Source organism: Priapulus caudatus, unplaced genomic scaffold (assembly GCF_000485595.1).
Source record: "Priapulus caudatus unplaced genomic scaffold, Priapulus_caudatus-5.0.1 Scaffold36, whole genome shotgun sequence".
Classification (NCBI taxonomy): Eukaryota; Metazoa; Priapulida; class Priapulimorpha; order Priapulimorphida; family Priapulidae; genus Priapulus; species Priapulus caudatus.
The window spans coordinates 748,471-765,199 of NW_014577097.1; the positions used below are offsets into that span (position 1 = coordinate 748,471).

Here is a 16,729-nt window from a genome sequence, read left to right on the forward strand (position 1 = left end):
TGGTGTATGGGTGTGTGTGACGTGTGTACGTGAACGCGTGTGTGCGACGTGTGTGCGTGAGCGCGTGTGTGTGACGTGTGTGCGTGAGCGCGTGTGTGTGACGTGGATGCGTGATCGCGTATGTGCGGGATGTGTGCGTGAGGCGGTGTGTGCGTGACGTGTTGTGCGTCAGCGCGTGTGTGTGACGTGTGTGCGTGTGTGTGGCGTGTGTGCGTGAGCGCGTGTGTGCGGCGTTGTGGTGTGACGTGTGTGCGTGAGCGCGTGTGTTTGCGTGTGTGCGTGAAGCGGTGGTGCGGCGTGTGTGCGTGAGCGCGTGTGTGTGCGGCGTGTGTGCGTGAGCGCGTGTGTGTGACGTGTGTGCGTGAGCGCGTGTCGTGCGGCGTGTGTGCGTGAGCGCGTGTGTGCGGCGTGGGTGCGTGAGCGCGGTGTGTGCGACGTGAGCGTCAATCCCGCAAACGCGCGCAGCGAAACTTAAATGAATGAAAATTAGTTTTTGAACGTATAGAACTAACAAGTCTTAGCTCATTACATTTTATTTTGTCTTTTCCCACTCTCGCTTTTGGGGGCGCCTTTTTGGTTTTGCCCCCCCCCATCTTTGGATTGGAGGGCGGCCGCCCCCCCCCTGCCCCACTCCGGCGCCTCTGAATACATCCATGCACGCATAGGGCTACATACACGCACGCACGCACACACGCACGCACGCACGCACACACACGCATCTACATGCATACATATATTTATATGTTTCTATGTGCTGAATAAACGATGTGATTAATATATTATACAGCCTCCGTTTTCTTGTTTTCTTTCTATCATCTATCTATCATCATCATCATCATCATTATCATCATCAAAGCCTCAGTTCGGTTGCAACAGCTCAGGTGTCGTTGAATGGTAGAAGATCACAGAACCCGAGCATACGACATGCCCTAAAACATGTGTTATATGTTCACACGTGTATGGTGGCCCATAGATACAATAATGTAACCCAACAATTAAGAGTAGGTTACCTACTCTTGTCGGGTTACATTATTGTACCTAGGTGGCCCAGTGTTATAATAGTTTATCACAAGTCTTCGACGTGGCCCACTGTTAGAATACATAAACATGACAATATACCGCTGAGTATGGTGGCTGAGTGTTATAATAGTTAATCACAAGCCTTCGACTTGTATATGGTTTATGGTATATGGTCTATGGACGTGTGTATGGTATATGGTTCAATATGTTTATGTATTATAACAGTGGGTCACGTCGAAGATTTGTGATAAACTATTATATAAAACTGGGCCACCATACTCAGCAGTATATGGTTATGTTTATGTATTATAACAGTGGGCCACGTCGAAGACTTGTGATAAACTATTATCAGGAGTAAGATAATATAGGTTATTATATAATATAGGATAAGATAATAAGCTATATTAATCCTCTATATTATCTTACTCCTGCTATTATGACACTGGGCCACCATACACGTGCTACATATATGCTCACCCCTATAAGCCAGCTAGCTCGATTCTTTATAACCCACACATAATGCATACCAAGAAAAATGTACCAGCAATCAAGTTGTTTTAATATAATTTATGCCCGTTTACTATAAAACACAATGCAATATACAAAATCATTTATTTCCAAATTCTTTTGAATTCCATTAAAAATTTTGTTATGCCAAAGATATATGCATTTATAAGAACGTATATCCATATACACACAGGCAAACTACACAATAAAATCCACGGTTAGAATGTGGATGAGGCAGAAACTATAGCAACAGTACAGCTACTGTAATCAAAAACAAAATAGCTAGTTTGACGTCAAAATTGACCAGTATCAAGATGATATTGTATAATACTTTTATATAAGTACAAATGTACTAGCTCTGACACACACAATGAATAATCAAGTTACTGCATCTCAGATATGCCACGACTGTCAAAACTGCCAGGAAACTATTTCCACAACTGGGAATAAAGGGAAACACAATGCAAAGCTCATACAAGGATGCAACGCGTGAACCATTACACTATTTCTGGCATATGCACACATTAGGCGCGTTCACACACAAGAAAAACCGCGCTGCTCAGCCCGCTAATAGCGGAGATAATAGTGAGCTAATTGTGTCGTTGTTCACACAGGCGAATATCTCGCTAATCGCCGCGGTGCAAATATCACGCCGCGGTGCAAATAAGCGCGCTGATTCCAAATTAGTGCAGTCGGAAGTGGTCTTTGGAGCGCGTTATTTGGAGCGCGATTTAGTGAGCTAATTGCGTTCACACTTGTAAAAAGCTCAGTTTTTCGAGCGGGCTGCAAAAACCGGGTTTTGCAGCCCGCTAATTCGCGCCAGTGTGAACGCACCTATTAACATGGGCAAGAAAGATGAGGTAGCAAAAAAATTTAAACATCAAACAATTTAAATTAAAATTCATTCACGCTCAATTGTAGAACCTTTCTGTGAACAACATAATTGCGTATCACCTTTAACAATACTATCGATACAGGAAATCAGTTGTCAATTCATAATTATTCTTGTAGAAGTAGGGGCTCTGTGTGCAGGAATGCAGAGTTTATCGCACAAATTTCACGAACAATCAGCATAATGGATGACACACATTTCATAACTACTCCAGATGCCAACCACACCCATAATTCGGGGTTTTTTTTTGCGTTTCACACGCGACCCGTTAACACACATAAAAATACTCGGAATGCAAGCAAACACCATTAACGTGGGCACATGGCATGTCTACCTCCATCGATAGGCAGGGTCGCCCCTGTAATAAATGAGGAATCATCTGAAGCCAAAAATGCGATAGCTTTAGCAACCTCGTCTCTCTGACCGATTCGGCCCAGTGCGTGCGTCGTCTTGCTCTTTTCCAGAAACTGTAACAAAATAATTCCATGTTGACAATAGACTTTTCGACGTAATGGCGTAATGATACTGCTGTGCATACAATATGATAGCAAAATGATATTGCTCTGCGTTTAATATCCAGTACGTGCTACATAAGATACAAGGATATAAAATCAACAATGAATTTTTGAACTTGTCAATACGTGCTTGTGCATAAATCCAGTTGTACTTCAGGGCATGAAATTAGCCAAAATGTGAACAGGCCCACCCACAATTTTAAACAGGCCCTTAGACAAATTGAACTTGCCCTTACAAGTTTGAACAGTCCCTTAATTTTATTCACTTTATTCTATTATTGATAATTTAAGTATTAGCTTTGTGTTTATTAGGCATACTCATAGTATTTCAGTATTTCATTGCTATCAGTTAAGTGGAGTTCTACTTGTTTGACAGGAATTGCTGGAACATGATTTACTTCTTAGTAGTCACTAAGTAAAAACTAGTCAGGAAATTGGTAAATATTGTTGATATAGAGGCAAGATAAGCAAAATTTTGAATAGGCCAAGTGGACCCATTACCTGCGTTCACACAAGACTCCGTATTTATGAAATTCGGTATTTGCGAGATACCGAATCTGAGACAAATACGCGACTTACTCCACCCGAGCGTTCACACACTGTTTCGCGGCTTCAGAAATGCCAAATTTGCAAGCTGCGAGCTGCTTTAGTACAATAAAAAAATAAAAAATGTGTCCAAGCAAACAGTCAAGCGAACAATGCGAAATAAACAATCAATGCACAGCAACTGCCGATAAAATACGTAGACTGGTCCGCACTCGACAGTTCCACTCGCATTACGCAAGTGGAACTGTCGAGCGCGGACCAGTCTATAAAATACGCGGCTTCAGAAATTCGGTATTTAGCGTTCACACGAGAGAAATATGCGGTCCAAGAGATTCAGAATTTCTCAATCACGAGAAGTAATTCGGCATCTGGGAAGCCGCGTATTTCAACAAATACAGAATCTATTTAGATTCCATAGTTGTTGGACCACGCATTTTTGCCTCGTGTGAATGCTAAATACCGAATTTGTTGCTCCGTGTGAACGCGGCTATTATAGGCTGTTGAACCTGTGGTTTAGGGGGGTTAAACAGGTTGCCGCCGGCGAAATAGCACTAATTTCGCGCACTGTACTTACTGCGGCATATGTTTCATCATCCATTCCTCCTCGTTTATGAATGTCAGTCATTATCACACCAGGACTGAAAAACAATGAATATTTATGTAAAAAAATATAATTCATCACTCTGCTGAAATTGTTTCAGATGTTATAATAAACGTCAGGAACACTGCAGACTTCCCAAGCAAAATATTAAAATTACATTGCTAAATTGACTAAAATCTGATAAAGCACAGTTCAAGGCTGATAGAAATATACCAAGATGGGACAAATGAAGGTGATAGAAGGATGTTTATATACCACACAGAGCCAGTCTACTACACAAATGTGATAATATCATGAAATTTGGTGCACATCACAGAATCATATGCATATATTATTAATAAAGTCAGTTTTTAATTAGCAGTGATGAAAATTAAAACTCGCCCGGTCGCCCGAGGAGAGTAGAAATAATGTTGGGTCCCAAAATTTCATTGAAAAGTCGCCCGGAATGAGAGGGTTTGTTTTTATAGTTAAACATACAATAATCAGTGGAATCTGGATCTGGATCTGGATTGTTTTACTGTGTAGCCCACGGTTACGTAGATAATAACGCAGGGCTATAGCAGATCTATAGCTAGCCATGGGGTGAGACCTAGCTAGCTTGGGTAAAGCCAGGTAGTTTAGCCTTTTAGCCGAAAGGCACTGAAGGTGGTCACAGCCAGTTTTTTTGCGCCCTCAGTGGTTCTTTTACGTCCCCATTGGCCTTAGTATTACTGGAGACGGGACCGCCATTTTACGTGGTCATCCGAGCCACGGGAGATTCACAGTCTCCAATGTTGAGAGCCAGGTTTTTATACACCTTGAGAATCTTGGGAATCACTACAGTTTCAGTGCTATGATTACGCCATTACAATTCGCCCACCATTTCCTACAATTTTGATACATTTTTTGACCACTAGAATGAAAACTAATTCAATCTATGCTGCTATAGGACTAGGACTCAGCCGATGCTATTGTGAAATAAGTCGACCGCGTCATTTATCTACTAAATGATTCATTTCTTTAGATATTACTTATTACAACCTAAACTAAATGAGATTCCAAATCTACAATAGGGATGTGCAACAACTAAACGCCATTATAATTAATATTATTTTCCCTCGATAATTTTTCGTTCTATTTTTTATAACTTATCTCCTGCTTATATATATATGATAGATATTTGTAGTAATATTTATTTAAATATAGTAGTTTGTTGTTAAGTTGTCTGTGCTACTGTCGCAGGACTTCTATAGTCAATTTCCACCGTTCACTAGTACTAGCACATTCTTCCTGCAGGTCGAGTACGAAACAACGGAATGTGTTTTTAATGCAGGTGGGCAGCGGCGCTCATGGGGTCTATGTCCCCCAGGGTACTGCCGGAACGTACCCTGGGTACGGTCCGGTATACCGGAACGTACCCTGGTAACTATCTGATATGATTAGGGTTAGGGAGTAGGCGTAAGCGACTCCCTAGGCGACTCCCTAGACTCGTTAGTGGAGTAGGCAAAGTACGGTCCGTCATATTAGATAGTACCCGCAGAGCATATAAATCATGTTGATTTATATGCTCTGGTGGCAGCTAGGGTACGTTCCGGTATACCGGACCGTACCCAGGGTACGTTCCGGCAGTACCCTGGGGGACGTAGACCCTCTCAGCGACAGCGGCGTTGGGAAATGGGATTTCCCATCTGTACCGAGCAAGATCAGCCCGATTGTGAGTTTGTGCTGCAGTTTGCTACGTCCCGCACCATTAGCCCCGACACGATTTCTCACTCGTTGTTAAGCCGAATGCCTCACTTTCGATAATCTTGCTACCACACATTTCTCATTGTGTCGTATCAACAAGGACGTCTGCATGCTCCCACTCCGTCTCTCTCCCTCTCCCACACATGCTCTCACCCCGTCTCTCTACACATGCTTTCGGTTCTCCACTTGACATCATTCCCCTCGGTGTACTGTATTGCCCACTCTGAATTTACTGTTATTGTTGGTGGTGGAGAGTCGGAGTTTGGCTCACTCTCCAGCCTGAGATTGTAGTCACAATGTAAAGACTATTGTCATCTATATAACAGTTCTCGTACTTTGTAAGCCAATGAATCAACAGTGTCGTGGAGTTACACTGGGACGGGGGGGGCACTTATGTGGGGGTCGACTAGGTCACTAGAAAGTCTAGGTGGGGGGAGGGGAAGGGGGAGGGTCGACTCGAAAGCCTAGTGCTACTTTGACTCTCACAGCACTCATTTGTTAGTAAGTTCACTATTATTTTTTATTTATACTCTCACGTTATACCCATCATACACCTGCTGTATTGTAACTAAGATACTTCTCGGTGGCGCCACCTGGCAGCCGGCCGATCGGAAACGGAAAGGTTGGCAACAACACGATATTTATGGTGTACACCGTGGAGTAAATCCCCTTTCCCCACTGGCATCCGTGTTAAGGGTATAGCGTTCGCATGCTGCAGTGCACTTCTTGGAAGCAAAGCACGGAGTAATCGGTTGGGAACGGCGCCGTCGTACGACGAACGCGGCGTTTGTTTAGTCAAAGGTTAATGCTTTGATGCGTTGACCGGTAGAGTCGCCCTCGTGGTTTTTGGATCACATTGATGCACGTTCATGGGGGCGGCCATATTACATGTTGATTCCCTAGGGCCAATTCGATTATGCAGTCCGGACTCTCCACATTCTCCAGTCCGGATCCTACCGGATTTGTGCGAAATAGAATAGAAGTGGAGAACCAAGATGGCGACCCCCACGTTGTTGATTCTCAACGAGCTTCTTGATACTAAAAAGATGGCGGCCCCCATGTTGATTCTCAACGATGATACTACAAATTTCAATCATACCGAGGGAAAAAGTGATCTATAGTTTTATTGTCAACATTGTAAGTATTAGTAACACGCGAAAATCGGATGCACTACATGGATTGGTGCATAAAATGTGATAAAAACCAGAAAATTTGGTTTGAATAACCGAAATTCTGACTAAATGTCGCCATTCCGCCATTTTGTCACGTGACCTCTCTGCTATCGCACCGGTCGAAAAAATTGAGTTTGGACAGTCTGAACTCTCCAGAAATGGTCATGTGACCAGTAATCGAAAGGAAATGGAGAGTCCGGAGAATCTGGACTGCATAATCGAATTGGCCCCTGGTGAAACGTAAAATGGGCTCTCATTGGTTCAGGGCTGGGAACTCAGCCAGTGAGAGCATGTGTTGTATCTGACATTGCTGCTGATCATTGGGAATGAATGTGGGTTGTAATTACCACTGATCTCTATTACACTAACTAGTTAGTGTAATAGAGATCAGTGGTTGTAACATGGTTGTAATACAATCCAATGCAATCTAATAAAAATTGTGATCAATACTAAATAAAATATATTGAAAAAAATAATTAAATTTTGAATAAAATGCCATAAAAATGCTGTCCCTGCCAATCACGGAATTTGATCCATTGCCAGTAATAAATTTATGGAACGAGCGGGGTGTCAGGTCAAGAAGGCCGACTTTTAAAAATAAAGATAAAATGCTGGAAAACGCATTGGAAATTGTTGAGAATAATGGAGCCAATGATAGAACAGGGGATCAAACAGACACGATGATGATGGCCGATGATGAAGAAACAGGAAGTGACAATGGGGACTGGATGGACTCTGACAATGACATGGAAACTGTTTTAAAAAACGATTGAGTAACTACTCTAATTAATGGCATAATAAAAACAAATGTAGAAATTGTTGAAGTACTACTTTTTTACTTCTTGTCACTAAGGCTCATAGGGTCTATGTCCCTCAGGGTACTATCGGAGGGTACCCTGGGTACGGTTCTATATATCGGAACGTACCCTGGTAACTATCTGATATGGTTAGGGTTAGGGTTAGGGAGTAGGCGTAGGCGACTCCCTAGACTCGTTAGTGGAGTAGGCGAGGTACGGTCCGGCATATTAGATAGTACCAGGGTACGTTCCGATATATCGAACTGTACCCAGGGTACCCTCCGATAGTACCCTGGGGGACATAGACCCTATCAGCATCACTAAAGTATAGTACAGAGTCCCCTAAATAAATATTTGTATTTGCCACACGTCGTGCACAGTTCATCGGACACCACCTGGTCATGTATTTTAATAGACTTTGTACTGTTTGCAAAAAAGACTTGCAGTTTTTTTCTCCAAAGATTTGCTCTGAATCTTCATGCCCAGAATGCATAATAGAGCACCATTTTAGTGTCAATATCCAAAACGAATCCCGAACTTCGGCGCTTCGTGCCATAAGCTGGGCCCCTAAAATTTGAGCTGGGCCCCTAATATTTTTACTTTAGGGACCCAGCTGGCTACTACATTTTTGGGTAAGTTTTCATCACTGATTAGGGTTCCAGTTTAAGCATATATATAGCTATACCACTATAAGCCCGTAACAATTAAATACTTAACAAACAAGGACATCTTACTTTACAGCATTGCATCGGACTCCACAACTTGCTAGATCTGAAAGGGAAAACTATGAATGAGCACCAACATCAAATTATATTATAACAACAAACTTAGGTGATATGGGGTTCCTCATATATACTAAGTGATAAAAGTGGATCGTATAGCATTTCAGTATGACTCGGTTATGTTTGTAAAACGTTTCACATTTCAGACGAATGGTGTATCAAAACTGTCACCAAAAATCCATCTTTTTGGTATGCACGTCAGATTGTTTACACGGGGTTTTGCATTCCCCGTTCCTAGAGAACTAATAAAATATTACACAGGTTTTGCACTTGTAAATAGCTCCACTAGTTACATGATATCACTGGATACTCTGCATGTGATTTACTTTTATATAAACAAAAAACAAATCATGGATGCTACACAGTTTCATGTAAATATATACCAACTACGTCATTTTCTATCAGACATGTACAACATAAATTGTTTTGTGACCGGAACATCCTAATTTTACCTTTGTGGATACAACAAATAATAACTATACATAACTTAACATTTTCATGTAGGTTACTAGGTCTAATATGCCTGTAGTCCTTGTTTGTTTAAGTGATTAGAACAGAGAAAGGCTGCTGTTCACAGAGGATTCGTCATGTTTACCTAGAGCTGTGCATCGAGTAAATTGGTCTACTGCAGCCTTCGACATGCAATAGGCACTGACACCAGGAAACTGAAATGTGCCAAACACATGTAGGTTATGACATACAGAAGTAAATACATGACGTGGATATTGATGCTGTGTGATTCACTGAAACTATTTCACTTATTATAAACATACTATGCAGTACAACTTAATGACCATTACTCCAACTGGCTTTAAATCTTTAGTCTATGACTAAGAATGACTATATAAAAGTATGACTAAGAAGCTTATAGGCCCCTGTGGCTTTGACGTACATTTTAAATTATTTTGATCAGGAAAGATTTCATTTTAATGATGCATTTGCACACTTACTGATCTTAAGCCAGTGACACTGGAAACATTCACTATTGTTCCTGTAAAGCAAACATAAATTGCTAAGGCGACCATACACATAGCTCAGTTTGAAATGCTACTGTTTAGTCTAGGTTACTTACATACAGTGCAAACCAGGAAAGACAATTACCACAGCTGAAATTTTGAATTTCCTTCCATGTATTTATTACAACTCTGTACCTTATCGTTTTATAATAACCAGGTTATTTAGTTGAAATATATCTTGTAGATTTGATAATTTCATTGAAAATAAATACTAAAATTTACATTATTAGTTTTTGCCATGAAACGATCCAACATGCTTCAACGTCTGTGATTGTTTACAAACTAATGGCGACACCCAAGCCATTTTGTTGAAGGAGTAATAATTTCAATGACGCGTCTGGTGTAGGACTACCACTACATGCGTATTTATGAGCCGACAAACATGCTATACCTTTGACTTTTATGAGAAATGGAGAAGCCAGCTGTGTCATGTGGAATATGGATCTAGTATTGATGTTCATCTGCCTGTCATACATCTCCATGGTAGTGTTTAACAAGGATCCAGGAACCACTATTCCTGCACTGTTCACCTAAATGCACAGAAGGGAGATTAACACCACATCAGGGTCACAACTAGTTGGACAGGCAATGCCAAAGAAGAAGAAACATAATAAAAAGAGAAAGAAGGGGGTGAGGAACAGGAGAAGAAAAGAAGAGAAAGAAGAAGAAGAAGAAGAAGAAGAAGAAGAAAAAGAAGTCGAAGTAGAAGAAGCAATAAAAGACAAAGAAGAAAGAAGAAAAAAAGGAAGAGGAAGAAGAAGAAGAAGAAGAAGAAGAACACAAAGAGAAGGAAGAGGAAGAGGGAGAAGAAGGCATGTTTAATGAACAAACATATATGATAAATATTTCTACTATAAACATTCTTTAAAAAATGTACAAACCAGGACATGTAATGTGCCACTGTATTGGGAAATGCATTCATGAAAAACTCTGTCCAGGTCTGCATCAACAGCTAAATCCCCAACACTGATGAAGACCTGTATAAATGATGATGTGTTGCAAAATATTATACAATTAAAAAGCAATCTATTTGGTACATGTGAGTAAGATGTGATAAAGTTGATAAATTCAACATTCACACTTTTAAATTTATGAAATGGAACAGTGCTCAGCAGATTTATGAGAACTTTCAACTGACATGTCTGCAACTTTAGATTCCTGCTCTCTCTAATGATCATGAAATTTGATTGATATTACTAATTTTATATACTTTTTTACTACTTTCAAATTTAAAAAAATATTATTCTTAAAGATAGACCGTGTTCTTCTGTAGAGCTATAATAATATATACTCAATTGTGCATACTTATAATAAACTGCACCTATATTATCATTTGGTGGACTTCATTTCCATGGAATTGCAATCCATACACTATCAACATAATAAGTGTTTAATAAGTGACAAACCTCATCTTCTGCTAGTCCTTCTTCTGTACATTTCTTCTTGGTTTTCTCGAGGGAATGTAAATCTCTGCCAGTAATGGCTAGTTTAGCACCAAGGGATGCAAAGTGAATAGCTGTTGCAGCTCCAATACCTGAGCTTGCTCCTACAAAGGGATATCGAACATAAATAAGTCATTACAACTACAATCCGATCACCTCAAGATAATAATATCCTGCATAGGAAATTAGTGGGGTTTTACAATTACATCTAGCAATCATTCTAATCGGATGTACATGTCCATAAAAGTTAGGTACAAAAATTATAATTAGATGTATAAATTATAGGTATAAAATAAATTAGTACTTGTAAAGTTGGACATAGACTTACGTGCTGCACAATGGGCATTCCTGTACAAAGACAGAGGAGTTTGACACGTATTTGGTAGTGATTTCACTACATTTTGTCGTACGAGTTCGATATGAATAAAAATACAAATGTATACAAACATGAGCTTCTTTTGTTCACTGGTCCTTATTCTATCTTCCAGTAGTATTACAAACCGCGTAGCTTCCTTCGTTTTGACATAAATCGTACTTTTGCACGACATGGTTTTCATGTTATTTATCGTCATGTGGCGAGGCCAAGCGGTAAATTCGCATACACAGCAACTGGAAGGAGGAACTAGCTACAATAATATCAATATTCCTTCGCAATACACCGGTTGTGTCGACGATGACGCGGCGTCACCGCGTCGTCGCCGCAATCTAAAATGATCGATGATTAATCGATCATCGGTCGTTTTGTAAAACCGATGATCGATCATGAAATTTGGACCGATCTCCAACACTAGTATACTTACATATGATATCGAGCTAACAGCCTAACACTCTATCAGCAGTGTTTCCCCTGCATTGACATAAGCGAGGCGGGCCGCCTCACTCAAATTCTCAGCCGCCACACAGAAATTTGGGCTGAAATTTGTCCAAAACACAGCCCTGCTGACGAAAATCACTGTTCTTCCATAGAACAGTGCTTATAATGCACCAAAATAGCTTAAATTGCACCAAATTGCACCATTTTGGCAAAAAAAATTCACTTGCGGTGCTCGCTTTGCAACCATTTTTATTTAGTTACACGTACACATTGTGCTTCCCTTGGGGCATTTGCTCTCTGCTTCACGTTGTCAACAAATGTGCAACTCACACTTTGAATTAGCCACAAGTTCCCTTCTCGCTTAACACTACGTTGTCCTACGACGTGTAACAGTCGGAGAGCCTCGTCGGTTTAACTTTGAATATGATAGGACAGCGGTCTTAACTTAAACTTGGAACCATCAGGCATCAGTACCATTCTGCACTACCTCTCCGAGCAGATTGCATGTGCACTATACTGTACAATGCACTGACACTTTATTATAATAATTTATACTGACTATCTATAGACTATAGTTTAGTAGTGGCTAGAGGTAGAGAGGTACTATAGCCCGCGTACAGTTGCCGCTTGCCTCTACTTGACTCTACTTGCCTCTACTTGTTCTAACCCTAGCAATACCGTTTCTTGGAGCTAGAGCTACAGTAGAGGTAGCCCGACCAGGCTGTGCGACGGATTCTAACCCTAGCAATACCGTTTCTTGGAGCTACAGTAGAGTAGACTGTAGAGGTAGTGTCGTGAGTTATGACACATGTTCAGAGAATCTTACCTGTTACCATGCATACTTTGCCTTTCAATGACGCCATCTCTATTCTCGCTCTATTGGCACCGCTTCTAGAAACGACCTGCTCCAAATTATTACTAAACCTGCTGTAACCTCACGCTGTAACCAGATACTCTGCCTCTGGAACAATTCCAACGTAAACAAATGGTGCCTACTGTCTAGGTGGTGCTGCCGCGGCCGCGGCGTGCTAGCTCGTGGCGCCACCGCGCGCCCGATTTTGTACGCGTAAGTTTTGTATATGGATAAAAATAGTTTAGATCACAAATCATAAGCACGAGTGGCTTGCGACGTAAAAACATCTATCCCCAATGTTTCTCATCACAGCCCGAAGTACTGTTGTCGTTCTCTTTGATGTAAGGAAACATTTGCCACTTATACACAGCAGGTGTCCCGGCCACGAGGACGAAATGGGACGTAAGGTCCTCGACGCCACACTGGTTGGATGGAGTGGGGGTGAAAAAGGGGGGGGGGGTCGATTCTGTCATGCGAGTAGTGGCGTAAAACGCGACCAGTGTCGCGCTACAGACGAAGAGCGACTGATTCATTGATCATTCTCCGACTAATTTCTGTTTTTTTTACTGGTGGAGTGGGCGAGGAACTAAGCCTTCCTGGCGGGTGGGGGTGGGGGGCATGCTGCCTGACCCTTCGTAGGGACAGACACTCGGAACATTTCAATAAAAAAATATGATAAATAAACATGAAATGTATTCCCTGCCAAAGTTTCTCTACTCTCTTTCGCCTATTACTTGCCGATTAACGTATATATCGCCATCTATTGACCAATTTATGTTTTATTAGTGTGAATTACGTCAGCCGGGGCACCCTGTTATTATTAACGACTGACATCGGGGAGGGGGGGCGTTGTATACACAAGCTACTGCGATGATAATTTGCTCTCAATTTTAAAAGTGCCTAATTTCAACAACATTTTGTTATCTTTGTCAGATACGTGATATGCGGGAACACAATGCGCGTGTACGCATCAGTGGTAGACGGAAGTGGTGCGGGGGGAATAATATTATATTGGCCGCAGCATACGACGCATGTGCTCTCCGCTCGCTCCCCAGCCTGCCGCTCTGTCTATATCATTCCCCGTCGCCGCTCCTTCTCTTTCCTCTAGCATTCCCCATGCTGAACAATAAATCGGGGATTGCGCAAAAAAACATTTAAATAAAGTAGACCTACGCGCATATATATGCTTTCTAACCGCTCTTGGTTGCGAATGATCGCTACCCAACTAAAAGGATGTCTCCCCGTAGTCCGATATGTCTGCTAGCTTTCACTATAAAATGTTTCACGCAGCGCGTAACATGTCCGGCGCTCGATCGCTGAACAATGAATAACATTTTCCGTTTCGTACTACTCATCCTCAGTTTGTTTAGAGGCGCTCCGCGTGCGACAGATCCCCCCGCTATTCCATTGATTGGTTTCTGCGCGCGGCACAGCCTCTGCAGGCGCAGCATCCAGAGAGCCACCGATCAGAGAGAGAGAGAGAGAGAGAGAGAGAGAGAGAGAGAGAGAGAAAGAGAGAGAGAGAGAGAGAGAGAGAGAGAGAGAGAGAGAGAGAGAGAGAAGAGAGCGAGAGCAGACAGAGAGAGAAGAGAGAGAGAGAGACGAGAGAGAGAGAGAAGAAGAGATGAGAGAGAGAGGAGAGAGAGAGAGAAGAGAGAGAGAGAGAGAGAGAGAGAGAGAGAGAGAGAGAGAGAGAGAGAGAGAGAGAGAGAGAGAGAGAGAGAGAGGGAGGGAGGGAGAGAGGGAGAGAGTGGCTCGTCGCTCACACAGCTTTTATATGAGTGAACACGTATGCGCTGCTTGCCTTCTATACGGAGACTGTGTCACGTGCGCTGTACACGCTATAGCACGTTGCCGACGCTGTTTTCCCAATTGCCGACGATCTGGACCACGGATCGCGAACTCGATGCCATTTTTCTTTCGAACGTATCTGTCCGGCGTTCGATTTCGTCCCGGTTTTTTCTCGGATTCGATGTTCCACTGAGAACATTTTGCTCACCGTTTGACTTCGCTGTTCGCCTTTGTTCACCGCTGGATGCCGGTGGAGCCAAGCATACGAAGATCTGTCTCCGCGTGGAATTAACCTGTAACCCGAGCTTGTCCTCTGCGCTTGTTTCACGCGGCAGCGATCAACGGACCAGGAGCCGCAGGTAGGTCACTGTCAATCGTCCTGAAACATAGATGAAAAAACACAAAGCCGTATTAGTTGTATTCTGCTTATGCACAACTCAATTAGATAAGAATAAAAGATTAGAATAAGGCGTCAACTTTACATCACATATATACAATAGACACATTATTCTATTCTTCTCTAATTTGCTCTTGCTTTCTTTCTCTGTTTATATATATATATATATATAACAAATTAAAAAATAGGTAAATTAAGAGTGTTTAAATTTTAAGCAGCGAGCTCTTGAGACGTGCATCTCAGGAAAAAAGGAAAGGCGAAGCCTGAGGAAGAGAGATACGTCTGGAAAGCTCGCTGATTAAAATTTAAACACCCTTTACCTATTTTTGAATTTGTTTTAAATATATATATATATATATTAGAGCAAGAGAGGATAAATATATATATTTAAAACAAATTCAAAGATAGGTAAAGAATGTTTAAACTTTAATCAGCGAGCTTTCGAGACGTACATGTCTTCCTCAGGCTTTGTCAGCTGACAACCTATCTTTGTCAGCTGACAACCTATCTTTTGAATTTGTTTTTTTATCTACATGGATGTTCGTGTGTGATTTTACTTCTCTCTCTCTCTCTCTCTCTCTCTCTCTCTCTCTCACTATATATGTATATATAATACATGACGTTAAACCGCCGACACCATATCAATATATTCGATACCCCCTCCGCCATCTGCCGTATATCTCTCCGCGTCTCCATATCTTTTAACGCTCGATCATCCCATCATGGTTGCCAGGCAGCTGGTCGTTATGCTAATCTCATATACCGGTCCTAGCGCGGCTTTCCTTTATTTTGCATAGAAGAAGACATTTTTCCGACGGATTTTTTTACGGACTTGCAGAATGCGCTCGTTTCAGGCACACTGATATACGTATATGTCGATGTCTAACAGCCTCATTGTATCATTCTCATTATGTGTTCCCGGATCAATGGTTCTTTCAGTCTTTAAAATCCATCTACTAGCAGCAGCAGCAGCAGTCTTTCTTTGTATATATTGTTCTACGATTGTTCAGCGTTCTAAATTACCGTTTAATATCTATTATCTGACACGCCAGAAGCGTTGAACGTCTACACGTTACACGTCTGAACGTTGAACGTCTACACGTTGAGCGTCTACACGTCTTGAGGCGTCTACACGTTAGAAGCGCTAGCGCTATTCTCAGTTCTGCGAGGTGTTGACAGTGGACGATGCTATCTCTCTCGTTTTCTTCGCGAAGCATCATTATTTCATGATCAGAGTCTGCTTTAACGCTTTCGCGCCGATGAACGCGTACTAGTCGTTCCCTCGCGTGTCGTTCGTCTGCTATATGCGTCCTCTAATGGCGCGCGCATTATTCCTCCGCTTCCAAGACAACAGGAATCGCATTAGTCCAGCCAATATATGAAAATGTTATTAAAAATTACACGCACGAATTTTTAATCTCTGTTTATCCGCTTTCCGTTCGGGTCCGCTCTGCTTTATACGATGCAGGAGAAGACGCTTCGTGATAACTGCCACCTGGCTGTAAGTGGATTCGATGCAACATCGATGTCGGAAGCATGCTATAAGCAGATGAGAGATATATATAAGCTACTTAGCGCGTCGTGGTGCGCGGTACGCCTAGCAAAACGCAGGTGAAAATGCAGGGCGTACTACGATTCGTGTATACAGCTCTGATAATGCGGTAAATAATCGATATTCGTTCCCACGTATTCAGCGAGAGCTCTGATAATGAGCACGTACGTTACGATTGCATGAATGGTTTTCTGGTGAGGAAACGTCTTTTATACGTACGACGCAAATGTCGGAATGTACTTAATTACGTTCGCAGTAATTAAGTTTTAAATGCATGTCTATAAAAACTACATTTTTGCGTCACTTA

The 16,729-nt window shown here is 41.8% G+C and overlaps 1 protein-coding gene across 2 annotated transcripts in view; it reads right to left on the reverse strand.

Moving 5' to 3' along the window:
* The window catches only part of LOC106818235 (3-oxoacyl-[acyl-carrier-protein] reductase FabG-like), a 20,125-nt gene extending 7,287 nt beyond the window's left edge, over positions 1-12,838 (reverse strand). Inside the window, exons 1-9 of one of the 2 annotated variants that reach the window (XM_014822968.1) lie at positions 12,656-12,838; positions 10,980-11,119; positions 10,455-10,550; positions 9,965-10,103; positions 9,508-9,548; positions 9,153-9,222; positions 8,510-8,546; positions 4,055-4,118; positions 2,138-2,886 (exon numbers count right to left, since the gene is read on the reverse strand). In XM_014822968.1, the coding sequence (XP_014678454.1) occupies positions 2,728-2,886; positions 4,055-4,118; positions 8,510-8,546; positions 9,153-9,222; positions 9,508-9,548; positions 9,965-10,103; positions 10,455-10,550; positions 10,980-11,119; positions 12,656-12,692 (783 nt within the window). In that variant the 5' untranslated portion in view covers positions 12,693-12,838 and the 3' untranslated portion in view covers positions 2,138-2,727. Of the gene's footprint in view, positions 1-2,137; positions 2,887-4,054; positions 4,119-8,509; positions 8,547-9,152; positions 9,223-9,507; positions 9,549-9,964; positions 10,104-10,454; positions 10,551-10,979; positions 11,120-12,655 lie in introns of those variants that run through there. The other variant, XM_014822962.1, reaches the window with a different exon arrangement.
* Positions 12,839-16,729: the final 3,891 nt, after the last annotated feature.